At 42.2% G+C, this 13,161-nt stretch overlaps 1 protein-coding gene across 1 annotated transcript; it reads left to right on the top strand.

The window, feature by feature from the left end:
- Positions 1–1,564: 1,564 nt before the first annotated feature.
- DAPL1 (death associated protein like 1) lies at positions 1,565–8,285 on the top strand. Its single transcript, XM_030278283.4, has 4 exons — positions 1,565–1,783; positions 4,738–4,825; positions 6,448–6,511; positions 8,017–8,285. The coding sequence occupies exons 1-4, from the start codon at positions 1,738–1,740 to the stop codon at positions 8,134–8,136; spliced, it is 318 nt and encodes a 105-aa protein (XP_030134143.1). The 5' UTR covers positions 1,565–1,737; the 3' UTR covers positions 8,137–8,285.
- Positions 8,286–13,161: the final 4,876 nt, after the last annotated feature.

The following is a 13,161-nucleotide window of genomic DNA, read 5'->3' on the forward strand; positions in this document are numbered from 1 at the left end:
CATCCACTTCAGGCTAAATGCTTATGGGCAGAGACATGCAGTGCTATCTACTTCAATATTTGCAAAGTAAGTTGTTTTTCTCGGGAGAAAATTGCTGCATTTCAAAACAATTTTCTGCCTCATACATATGGAATTAAATATCTGAGATATCTGATTTAGATTGGATGTCCTTTCATTTTTTCTGCTTTAAAGATCCAAGCCAACAGTAGTCAGTGATAAGGTGGTTGTTGTGCTATAAATACCTACTGGTTTCTTAGTCTGTTTTCTCTTCCATTTTTTAAATTTCATTTCCCTCTTCTTCAGATTCCACTTAATTACATCCTATTTTTGCATTCTCGCTCTCCTTTTTTTTTTTTAATCATTGAGATCCAATAATAAGACAATTCCAAATAAATCACGAGACTAACAATTCTTTTCTTCTTTCATGTTTTTCTTTCCGAATTCCTAAAAGAGCAAATTTTTGTGATGAAATGCTTTAGCACAGCAAAGCAGAACACGTTTACAGCAATCTAAGAAAATCTTTCTGACATTATGCATTACGGTCCCAGCAGCTGCCTGCGGACCAGCCCAGCCAAGCCCACGGCAGCGCGGGCAGGGCCGCCCTCCCCGAGGCAGGCACCGTGAGCAGCGTGCCCGCAGCCGGCTCCTGCAGCCAGCGGGCACCGCGGCAGCGGGGAGCGGTGCCGGCAGTGCTCGGGCGCTCTCTCCGCTCTCCTCCCGGGGCACGCACGCGTCCCTTCGGAACAACTAAGAACGCCTCGGGATGCACCTTCTGCCGCCGCCTGCCCCGTCCCGCCAGGGACCGGGGCACCAGCGCAGTGATACAGAATGTTACAGCCACGGACAGCTTCCAGAAACTGACGGCCTTTGTGACCAGGATTTCTTCATCCACAGTATAATTTACTACAGAGATGGTAAACATTGAAAGATAATTCCTTAATTTCTTACTTGGTCATTTTAAATACCGAAAATAAAAATGTTGAGGAGTTTATGCAGTAAATAATTCCAGATTAGCTGTATCTACTTTCAGTTTTTGTGTTTCTAATATGTTGTGTGAAACGTCAATGTTCTTTAAAGTCGTTTTAAAGTAGGGCACATGAATGACAATGTTTTGCTTGTCTCATCCAGATACTACCGATTGAAGAGGGTAAGATTTACCTCGCTAAATCAAGTTCTTTGAATCCTTAGCAATGTTTTTAAAAGTCCCCGCCTCTCACACCGCTGCCCGTCCTCATTATCGACTTCGTACCGCCTCTCACACCGCTCCCTGCCTGTCACATCGCCTCTCACACTGCCCCTCACGCCGCTCCCAGCCATTCTCATCTCCCCTCACACCGCTGCCCGCCTTCATTATCGACTTCGTACCGCCCCTCACGCCGCTCCCCGCCTCTCACAACCGCCCTCACACCGCTCTCTGCCTCTCACCTCCCTTCACAGTGCTTCCCGCCCCTCACTATCGACTTCGTACCGCCCCTCACACCGCTCCCTGCCTCTAACACCGCTCTCCACCCCTCACGCCGCTCCCCGCCTCTCACCGCCCCTCACACCTCTTCCCGCCCCTCACTATCGACTTCGTACCGCCCCTCAGACCGCTCCCTGCTCTCACGATCCCGCCCCACCCCAATCGCTCCGAACCGCAGAAGGCGCTGCCGCTCGGCTCGGTGCGCGTTTTCCTGCGCGGTTCCGCGGTCCTGCCCTGCCCTAGCCCGCTTGGCTCCCGGCGCTCCCGGTTCCCCCATGGCGCTGAGGAGGGGTGTGCCGCCGGGCCGGCGCCCTCCCGCAGGTAGGGGCCGGGGCCGCTCCGGGCCGGTGTGAGGGGCTCTCCCGCCGCGCCGTCCCACACGGATGCAGCTCCTCGGCGGAGAGGAGCGGCCATGTGGGACCGGGAAGGGTGGAGGCATGTCTATGGTGCGCTCTGCCCAGCCGGTCCCGCAGCCGCCGCCCCTTCACGGGTGCGCTCGGTCGGCGGGTGTGCGGCTGGCGCCGCTCGGTGATCGGGAACGTGTTATTGAGGGATAGCGAGAAAAACGGGTGTCCATGTTCAATGAAATATCTGTGTTTAATGTTACAGCCGTATCCCTCGCCTCCTGTAGTAACGTAAAGAATTTACTTCCCCTCCACCAAGCCCCCCTTCCCGCCTCACAGAGATAGATCTCTCTGTGAGGAAGCCTTCCAGCCTGCTGTTCCAGCCGCCGCTCTGCCTGTGTGGCCGCTCTAAGGATGTAGTACCGGGATTTTACGGATGTAGTGGCGAGTGTAGTAGCGCCTGTGTTTGTTAGGGGAGCGTGTAAATGCATACAGCGTGAGAAGCTCGTGGGCCGTCCCGGGAGCTGTGCGGGGCTGTCTCTCAGACACCCCAGTGCGTGAGTGTGTCCCGCTGTTCTGGGGCACCCGCAGAGATGCTGCAGGCTCAGCCTTCGGAGCTGGGGGACCGTCACTGCAGGCTCAGCCTTTGATACTTGAGGAACCGTCACTACAAGGCTTTAAACCAGTTGGGACTTCCCCTCGGTTTATTAGGAGCAGTTAGTGCCTGAGGAGCACATACTTGTGTGTCTCCCTGTATCCCATAAACTGTTTGATTTTCTTGGAAATATTCTTTTGTTTGGAGTGGTTTTTTTAGTATGCTTTTCCATGAATTTGGGATGTAAATTTTTTTTTTTTCATCTTGTCTCTAGTCCATTCCTGGACTTTTGTGTGTGTGGCAGGGAAGTTAAGCTGTACCTGAAAGGGTCTTCAAACCACTGCAGTCAGTGACCTGAAGCAGTTACTGGTCTTTATGAACTTGCATGATAATAAACTGCAACTTGTAGACTTGCATGTCTGCAAGTAAGTCTTGGTGAAGCTTATGAGTGACTGCAGTGGGGAGCAGCTTGGCCGAGGGGTGGAAGTAGCAAAGTGGTTTTTCTGACCAGTATTCAGCCAAGCTGTCTTTGTTTTCACTTGGGTTTGTTTTTATGTTGTTTCTTTGTTCATGGGGTTTTTTTTTTTGAGAGGAGAGCATAAAAGGGAGTATGACTTCTTACTTTCTTGTTTTATTTGAAAAATACATGGTATTTTAAAAATGGAAATTAGTAAAGATTTTGTCACTTAACTGGTAGATTACATGGCTAACAGGTCACTTATAAAAATCAAAAAATTGAACTCTGTATTAAAAGTTTGACATACCTCTCTCTTGCTTTGGAAAGCAAATTACAAAACAGCTTCATGGTGCATCCCAGATGCATCTATGTTTAGCTTTTCCTCCACCAAGGATGTGTGTGAGCAGTTGGGACAGCTGTTCCTAGAGGCTAGTTTCAAGTCAGTGCAGAGGTGGAAAGGAAGACGGGTTGTTTTTAATCACTATAGATAACATTGTTTTGTGGGCCTATTGGTAATAGACACAATTCCAGACTGTCCGTATTTCAGTATCTCTTCCCACGCTGGATATTTCTCTCCACCTCGCCCGGCTCCCCTTGTGCTTTGTGTAAAGTGTTAAAATGTCTGCCTCTGTCTGGATCTCCTTGCCCTCCTAAATTAAAACTAAAAACAATGCTTTTATCTAGAAATTGCCAATCCTGCATGTGAGGGAAAGTCCTAAACCAAAAATTGCAGGTCTAGATTCCGTTACCTTTTTTTTTTTTTTTTTAACCTAATTCCAAAATTTTAGTAGATTTCCTGTTTGTCGTTTGACTGGTTCCTAACAAGACAAGAGCCTAACAATCTGTGGGAGAACATAACTTTTGTTGGTGTTCTGGATGAATTTATATAAAAGAAAAATGATGTCAGGAAGATCTCTGAGATCCTGTAAGATGCCAGGGCTTTTTTTGGGTGGCCTGGTTTGTTGTTGATATTTGGTTTGGGTTTTTTCCTCATGCTAGCTAGTTGAGTAATTCTAGAAACCTTTCCCTATTCTCTCCCTCCCTCAGATTTAAACTCTAGCCTTGATTGTTCACGATCAGTATAACAGTCTTGCTGAGAAGTGAAGCAACTTGCTCAATAGAATGAGAAAAGAACACTAAGGTTGTTCTTTCTTACTTACAGTTTTAAAACTTAAAATGTTCTCCTGAAGAGGGAGAAAGTATTTCTTTCAACAGAATGTTTTAGATAACTTAATGTGTTCTTTGTTCAGAATTCAATTTTCAGACATGCCTCAGAAATTAAATTGCTGTTGTTAAGTCACATGTAGCTTAATTAGTACTAATTGGTTTTGTGATTGGCAGGTATGTTAATAAAATATAATTAAACATGTTGGAACACAAGAACAAGATGAGTATACATCTGGTTCTTATCTGCGTTATTAAATGTATTCTGGCATACCCTGAACTGATCATGAAACCCTTATTGCTGTTAGTCACATTGTTCAAAAACCTGAAAGTGTTCAGATGGTGGTTTGGTTTTCTTTTTTTTGTTTTTAAAATACAAATCTGAGATGTAATAGTTTCTGGGGAAGAATGCATAGTAGCATAGTAAGGTGTTAAGGTTTAATACAGTTAGTGGTGCCTGAAACTGCTCTGATTTCTTGATTTATGGTATCTGGAAGCTGATTTGAGTCTGCTGTGACACAGAATTTTGAAGCCTTTGCTGCATTTCTTCGGCTACTCCTGTGTTTGTGTGTGTACAAGGAAAGCATGGAGCTAATTACTGAAAGATGATTTCTGGTTAATGGTTATCCGGGGTAAAAATACTCTCTCCTTGTGTATGTAATGTGGTATGTAGTTCTGTAATTATTTTTACTTACATTTCACTTTCTTCTTGCAGTTAAAGCTGGAGGTATGAGAGTGTCTAAAAAGCAAGAAAATGGACCTGTTGAGAAAAATGCTAAACTTCTAGGAAAAGAAAAGTCAAGGTATTACAATGCAGGGCCTGTTTACCCCTGCCCTGTAGTCCAAGTTGATAAGTAATGATCTTTGAAAACAAAGAAAACTCTTATTCTACAAGAGTTTAATTCTTAAATTATCTTGTGCAATGTGTAGATAAAATAAATACAGATATTGAAATAAGTATTGACTTATAAACCCCCAAACCCAACAACTTCAGAACCCAAGAATAATGCCTTGCAACGAAAGGCGAAGGCTGAATCTCATCTCTCTTGTCATGTTTTATGGAACAGAAATTAAAACAATGTATTGCATACCTGTGCCTAATAAAGGAATGGTCAAACAGTTTCCGGTGAAGTAAGAATGAACTTTAGATTGTCCACATTCTGAAGGAAATTAAACCCACATCAACTACCCCCAGGGAAGAGTCTTATCTCCTGTATAGGCTATGCCTCCTATTTCAATCTAAAATCTAAATTGGCTTTTGCTGTTTGCTACTTTACAAGGTTAACCAAGCTGGTTTGCCCTAAAAATTAAGGCATACTTCTATTTTGAAAAAAGTAACAGCAACCAGTTGATGTGGTCATTAAAACAAGTATTTTCTTGCAGCTTTTTCAAACACTGAACATTTTTCCTAAATACATGCACTTTTCTTAAATGTCACTTAACAAAAAGTTAAGTTAACCAATATAAGAATATGACAGTAAAATTTGAATGGCTTGTCATGTTCCTGAAATTTTTGATTTTTTGTTGTTTTCTACTGGGATTAGAAGCTTTTTATTTTCACTTGTTGCCAGTTGTCTGGGTGTAATTTTGCAGCTGTCTTCCCCATAGTCATAGTTACCTAATAATATAAACAGATCTTAAATAACTTATATTTGTCAGTGTAGCAAACTGTCAATTGCTAAATTGAAATATCAGTAAGAAGCATCTTGCCTAATCCACAGAATTATTAACTTAACTAAAACAATATCTGCTTTTTCAAGAGTCACATTTATGGTATTTGGGATTTAAAATTATTTTTCCCTACTCCGTTTTAAGCTACAGATGTGTCAGTGGATATAATGGTATCATCAGAAGAATGTTCTGATTCTGGAGTTCTTCCTATTGCTGAAGTAAATTATTTCATATCCACAGATTTGTTTATTTGTGGAATATTGGCAACATGGTGTTATTCATTGGAATATGGAGAAGTTAATAGGATAATCTTGGGGAAAAAAAGAGTTCTTGCTTGGTAAATAGTTGCTGTGAAAGGAAACTCTCCAAAAGCAGAGGGTGAATTTTTTTCATGGGTCTAGATTGGAATCAAGAAAATGTTTTGTAAATCAGGATATAACCGCTCAGCTTCTGACAAGTTATTTCACAGTGTAAAAAAAAAAAAAAATCCTTTTTGAGATATTCAAGGATAATTCATATACAGTTTTTTGTATATCTAAATAAAACAGCCTGTCATAGATTTTCTGTTGTTCCATTCTGAAACAGCATGCTTTTTTTGATATTACATAGTTTTTAACATGATGAAAAAATTCAGCTCCAAACCCTAAATTTATTTGCAAAATGTTTTCTATTAAGTCTGGAAAATGAAAGTGACAAATGCTCATGTGTTTCTGTGAGATGAAAATGCTAAATACCTTTTTCTTCTGCTTTACAGTGCTATTGTCAGTTTTGCAAAACCTCAGAACATGGGTGTCTTGGTAGCAGAAGCACTGAACAAAGTAAGTCTGAAAGAAAAAGTCAGAAAAGACTTTCTAAACATGAAAAAATGTTAAAAAGTGAAATTTCCTTAAACTGGTCTGTGGCAGTTCCAGGTGTTTCATTTGCCACTAAGTGTTCTTGGAATAACCTATTTCTGTAGTGGTTGTGTGTCTGAGCTGCTAGATGGCTAAAAAGTACCTGGCCTTCTCTCCTTACTCTGGTTCCACTCCTACTTACTGCAGCATGCCCTGGGTAGTTGTGCACACCTGTGCAGAGAAGCAGAGCCAGGCAGCGGGCTGTGTCCTGCTTGTAGAGTGGCATGGTGCATTAGCTTTAGTGAAATATGGGGAAGAATTACCAGTGGCATCTAAGTGTCTGGCCAAGCTGGGATTGCAGTGCAGAGCAAAACCTTGTCTTCAGTGCTTTATCCCACTGTGGAAATCACTCCGACTTCTATAAGGGTCCAGCAAAAATACAGAGCTGCTTGAGGAAGGTGGGTGGCATGACTAGCAGGTGAAGGGACACCAGGATGGTGATCCAGTGTCCTGCTTTGTGAATGATCCCCAAGACAACAGGCACAGCATGTCCTACTGCTGCCCCAGATCTTGCTGTTCCATCTGAGGCTTGACATCACTCAGTCAAGCAAGCACCTTTTGACTGCTCCCTTAGGAATATTACGGGATCCCGTAAAATCTTGTATCCCACAGCGGCTAATGGACCCTTCTGTTTATCACATGCTTACAGCTCCTATCCTGTGTCGTATTAGGCTGTTGGTGCAGACTTACACCTGCCCTTTGGAAGAGCTGATTTCAGAAGCAGCTCTTTGGTTTGCATGGTAATCCAGTCTGACAGTTATCATCTCTTTGTTACACACTTGCAGACTTCAGACTCTGAAGCATACAAGATTTCCTCATCCTTGGAGCTCAATAAAACATCACTTGCATAATTTCAACACAAGCCTTTTATCAACAGTTGTGTTTATACATTTAGCCTGTAAATCTTGAATTTTTGCTTAGACTTTACGAAGAACAGATACAGCTCATCCTCTTTCTCTTCCACCTGTCCTCATCTCCTCTGTTCTGACCCACCATTTCCTTCTCCTGTTGGTTTCCAGAGCATATGAAGCTTCCTTGCTACTTTAGACTGTGATAGTTAGCTATTGTAATAATGATGATTTTGAACATGGGAAAATAAGAATTTGATTCAATTTACTGTTAACTCTGGTATACTGATTATTTGCTGTGTTTTCCTTATCTTGGAAGCTCATTCTATGAGCTCCTAAACAAGGGAAGACACAAATTCAAATATTCCCTAAAGGTAGTTAGACTAATATTGCTTTGAAAACGGAAATTATAACTAAATATATTGAGTTACCATGAGTTCTGTGTATTGATCTCTTGAACTTTTTGTGGGTTTAGGTTTTACTGCTCCTTTTAAACTACTTTAATAGGATAAAATTTAGAAAGAGAATAGATGAAAATCTGTATTCTATCACAACTTTTTTCTCTCCCCTTTAATGTTACAGATGAGCCACAAAATCCATGCAGCAACACTACAAGTGGCTCACCAAAAGCCACAACCTACCTTGGAGAAGTTCATATTGCCTAAAAGAATTTACATTATTCAACAGCCACGGAAATGTTAAGATAATCACTAAAATAGTTATGTTTACTTAAAAGTGAGTTTCTATTCTATATAGCACTTAGCACACTGTGGTGAAGTGTTCAAAAGCTGTGTGCTTTGTATCTTGCCGTGTTTCTGTTACTGACAATAAATATAAGAAGAGTTACTAAATGTACTCGGGATTTATTACAATATCATGGCTTCTGTCTAACCTGGTATGTAGTAATTACTCAATGCCAAAAAGTCTAAGTTTCATTTACTGTGTGAGTTTTGAGTGAAGGACTGGGACTGGAAACTCTATTGTTTTGGGTTTTCTTAGTTTAATGGTAGCAAAGCTGATGTGAACTTGATTCTAAGAAAGCATGACTGAAAGACATAGGGCTTCTTTCAAGTGATCCTGAGGTTTTCTATGCTGAATGCAGGCCTGGGGCTTACTGCATGACAGGTAATTCACAAAGTCCTGTGAAGGATTTCTGTCAATGAAAGAAGTATTTTTTGCTTGTTTTTCTTTCTGTGAGAAACCCCAGCTCCTCTGCAGAGGTCCAGAAGCGCTGAGTGGAAACAGTCTGTTTGAACCTATTTGGGGCTGGAATGGATAAATGAAGTACCTGACTTGGAGCTGAACCCTTGGCATAGGAGGGCAGGTAGCCGGGAGGAGCCAAGGTGCAGAGAATTCTATGACTGCAGTTTGGACTTAGACTTGGTAAAACGGGGTATGAGACTTAGCACTGCCTGGCAGTAGTAGGGTCACGAGGGATCAAGCTTAAAAATGGGGAGGAATGAGTGTAAATCTGAGTCCAGGCGATGTCCTTGAGCCATGACCTGCTTGCAGTGACAGCAGGGACAATAGAGAGCCAGGGGATAATACTGTCCTGCTGTTGGGAGTTAGTTGTGGAGCTCCACTGACTCAGAATGTAATTGACTATTTTTTTTAGTAGTGATTGCAGAAGAGTATTGTCCCAAAACTGATTCTTTCACCCTTTTGGTGTGCAAGAAACTGATCCCCACACAGAGTGGAGGTTTTTGATTTGTTTACAGTTATAGGCAGAAAGGGGTACAAAGGGTACTGGGTGGTGAATTGTCAGAGCTAGCATGGAGACAGACCAAGGTAGGCACACCTATAGGTTACAGTCTCAGGCCAAGCAGATCTTACTTCACTCCATGGTTAAGTTCCTGTGAACTTCTCTCTGTTTCAGTCTCAAGGTATAGTGTCCCAAGAAGTCATGGTATGTGATTAGTGAGCAGTGGGCTCTTGGTGGGCAGAGGGGGCTGAGCTGGAGATGTGGCTTTTACTGTTATAATTATGATCTAATGAGGAAAGTTCATGGCAAGGGCAAGTTCTCACCACAGAAACAGTCAGACCTGGGGGTTTGTTGGCCCATCATATAAGGTCCTGAATGAGAAGGGTGTGATCTTTTTATTCCCTCCCCTTCAAGGACCTAGGACATCAGTTTTCTGTTTTCTACATTCCTGTGGCTGTTGCTCCCATTGCTTAACTGCTTTGTTCTCTGTCTTATTATTTGGAACTTTGTTCCTGTTATTCATCAGTTTCATACTTATGATGCTTCTTATAGATATCATAAGTCTCACTTTGGAACCATCACATATTTTCCTAAAAGGAATCACAGGACTGACAGGAAAATCAATTGCTTCATGATTTCCCAAATGCAAATATACAGTGCCACAATTAAGACAAAACATAATAGGGTAAGTATTACGAGAACAACAAGGTAAAATATCTAGTTTAAACTCCCTCTAGTGACAGTAACCATCTGAAAAGTGTCCTACCACCCCTGTGCTCTGTCTCACTTCACTTGTTCCAACCCTTGTGTGCTTTCCACATCATGATGGTCAGTAATCAAAGTATTTTATCCATTTTTCTGAGTTTGTTTTAGCAGCTGTTGCAGATCATCATGCTATAATAATTTTCTTACTCAAGTGAGATTCATCCCAACAGAGGTGAGCAACAGATCTTGAATCAGTATATAATTATACTGCAATGGCTGATATAATGTGACAGGAGCTGAATAATTGAAATCCCACACATTCATTTTGGTGAAATTGCAAACACAAGCATTAGAGTAATTATCTGTATCTACAATACGGTTATCTACAAATATGAAGCCACAAATTGTTCTCATATAAGCACATTGTTTTCCAGTATATAAAGTACAGATTAATGAGCTTCATCAGGATGGATTTCAAAATGACAAACACTATTCTGGATCCAGACAAATGTCAGGGCTTTGGTGTGAGTCCCTGCTCCCATATAGTGCATGTGCTAGCACTGATGGTTTGCTATTCCCCATGGGCCTATGTCCTTTGCTCCAGGGGTAGGGTTCAGTTATGATTCAGGCCTAGTGCAGTGACTGAGTGATGGACACTGAGGTTCCTGTATGGATTAGTACTGTGCTATTGATGGTATTATAACTGACTAAATGCCACCAAGGCTGGAATTCCTTTGCAAATTCAGTCATTATTCCAAATTACTTTTTGAAGTTCAGTGGGTGAAGATGCCTTCTTCCCCTTCTGTTAAAAATTGCTGCAGCTGCTGTTGATTGTATCCACAACTGAGCTCAGATGTAGCTAAGAGAAAAAGAACCTTTGCCTTTGTTTGCACCAAGTGCCTCTGGGATCAACTATGAGCTCGCTTATTGATTCTTTCCCACTGAGGCAATGTGTCAGATAAGAGCCATTGATTAGTTTCTAATACTGGTAGAGAAGACCACAGAGGGTGTTGCAATTTGCTTAAATCACTTGTGGTTGTGCTCAGGTTATTTACAAGTACTTCAGCATCTGTACAATTTAAAACTCCCTGTGGTCCCTGTGGTTCCAGTCACAATCCTCCTTATTCCTTTTGGAGAAGTGGGGTTTTGCCCATGTAGCCAAGCTAACTGTCTTGCATGGGAAGCACTTAAGGATGATGACCACATTGGTTTAAGTAAAGAAATATTAATCTGCCTTACTAGTTCTATTTGTTTAAGAAACCAAGGTGGATTAAACAACATTTGTTGCTGATCTGCATTTTTGATCACATGGTCTAACTTCAAAAATTTGTGGGGATTGAATTTTCTCATCCTCTTGGACTGGGGCAGATGTAATTGTTTTGGTTTCAGTAATATCTACCTTGAATTTAAATGTTAGTCCCGCATTATGGTGATCCCAAAAGCATAGAACAAAACCAGGTTTAACCAGGGTAACGTTATACCAACAATCCCACCTTTTGGTGGCACAAAATTTTGAGTCTTTTGCACATGATTCTGTTGTACTAGGAAACATTGAAATCTGAGTGGCTTTCCCATGTGTCGATGTATTGATAATTTTGCAGCATATCTGAATTTTTTCTTGGGTTGTTCCTTTCAAGAGAGGAACCCAGCTATACTGTGTGGCAAAACCGTGTCTGTGGGCAAACAGGAGTTCTGCAGCATGGGCTCAGCCTGTGTATGTGAACTGCATCAGTCCGCCCAGCTCAGCCAATGCAGGTGTGCCTGCAGCAGTACTTGGGCTGCTGTGCAGGAACACTGCTGCAGGGTGCTGTGGGAGTGCCCAACGGCCTGCCAGAGAGCAGGCTGGAATGGAAAGGACCTTCCAGGAGCTACCTGGGTAAAACTTCCGCATGTAAAAACAGGTCCAGACAAGAACCTAGGAGCTCTTGATAAAGTTTGTTTCATGGGTTTGCTAATTGTAGAGCAGGTGCAATCTCCTCTTCTGCTATAAGAAGGAAATCTTGGCAAGTGTTCTGTTCCATGTTCTGCTCTGTCAGGTGGTGCCCAGTTTGTGTTTGCACCATCGTTGGTGATACTGTGGTAAGGCTGTTGTGCCTTCTGTTGCAGGCAGTTTGTTTTATTTAGTTCGAGCCATAACACTTAACTTTCATTTTTTAAATATGAATTGCCACCAAATTCAGCGCATAAAGAACAAATACAGTAAGCTTGCTAGGAAAATAAAACCCCTGCAGGAAGACTGTTTTCAGGCTTTTCATGGACTATTTCAAACAATGCAGGCATTAAGTGAGAAGGACATGATTTCAAGAAAGTATTTCTGCTGCTGATCTTCATTTCACCATATTGGAGGACACAATGTCAGTTAATATGCAGTTGTTATTAGCTGTAGCCCTCAAAACACCTTACAGAGATGGGAAGCCAAGGGACAATGAAAGCTGTGAAAAGAGATTTTAGTGCATGTTGGTTGGTTCAATGTCTTTGTCAGCTTGGTAATGTCACATGTGCTGTTTGATGGCCTGAGACACACATGTTCTGTTGGACTTCTCTGCAGGGAGGAGCTTCCTCTGGGGCAAGGAGGAGTCTCTACCCTTAAGCACTTGGTGCTCCTAGGTTGGGTGGTGCTGGACAGAGCTGCTTGGGAATTGGGAACTGTGCAGCTTGTCACTGGTCTAGCAGGAGCTACAGGATATGCTGCTCAGTGCACAGACCAAGACAAAGCGATTGAGACAAAGGGATTCCTGACTTTTGTGTGAAACTGCAGCAGATGAAATGGCAAAGAAATTACACATGGCGAGACTGGGAAGCTGCAATAAAAGAGAACTACAGCACAGACTTCATTTTAATAAACAAATATTAGCTGTTGTGTAAAGCCTTTGTGCGTTCCAGGATGTACTTGTTCAACCTGTTCCTCTCTAAGTGGTATGCATAAATCTTCAAATCATTTCAAGCACATTAAACTCTGCCTGGCATATCAGCCCCAAAAGTCCTGGTAAGTGGTGCATACATAAGCCAAATAATTTCCTGAATTTATCTTTAATTCTAGGATAGAAGACTTTATTCCTACAATGTACAAAAAACCACCAACAAATTCAGTGGTCTAATCAGTGTCATCTGCCATACTTATATTGTTTCTGTTGTGTGCAATTCCCACACCATGTTCCCAGGAAGACACTCTTGCTTTGGAAAACCTTGCTGTTGTTGAGGACCCTTGTTTTCACATGTTGTCATTCCTGCTCTTCCCTCCTTGCACCTTCTCACTGCCCTTTCTCCCTCAGCCTGCACAGGACAGCCAGCTGGTCAGGTGGCTGGAGGAATGTGTACTT

Source organism: Taeniopygia guttata, chromosome 7, assembly GCF_048771995.1.
Source record: "Taeniopygia guttata chromosome 7, bTaeGut7.mat, whole genome shotgun sequence".
NCBI lineage: Eukaryota > Metazoa > Chordata > Aves > Passeriformes > Estrildidae > Taeniopygia > Taeniopygia guttata.

What these genes read in the sequence shown, in the direction of transcription:
- DAPL1 (XM_030278283.4), top strand. Translation starts at nt 1,738, where the DNA reads ATGGCGCTGAGGAGGGGTGTGCCGCCGGGCCGGCGCCCTCCCGCAG. An exon ending in GGGCCGGCGCCCTCCCGCAG is followed by an intron (nt 1,784 to 4,737) that starts GTAGGGGCCGGG and finishes TTCTTCTTGCAG; the next exon opens with TTAAAGCTGGAGGTATGAGA. An exon ending in TAGCAGAAGCACTGAACAAA is followed by an intron (nt 6,512 to 8,016) that starts GTAAGTCTGAAA and finishes TTAATGTTACAG; the next exon opens with ATGAGCCACAAAATCCATGC.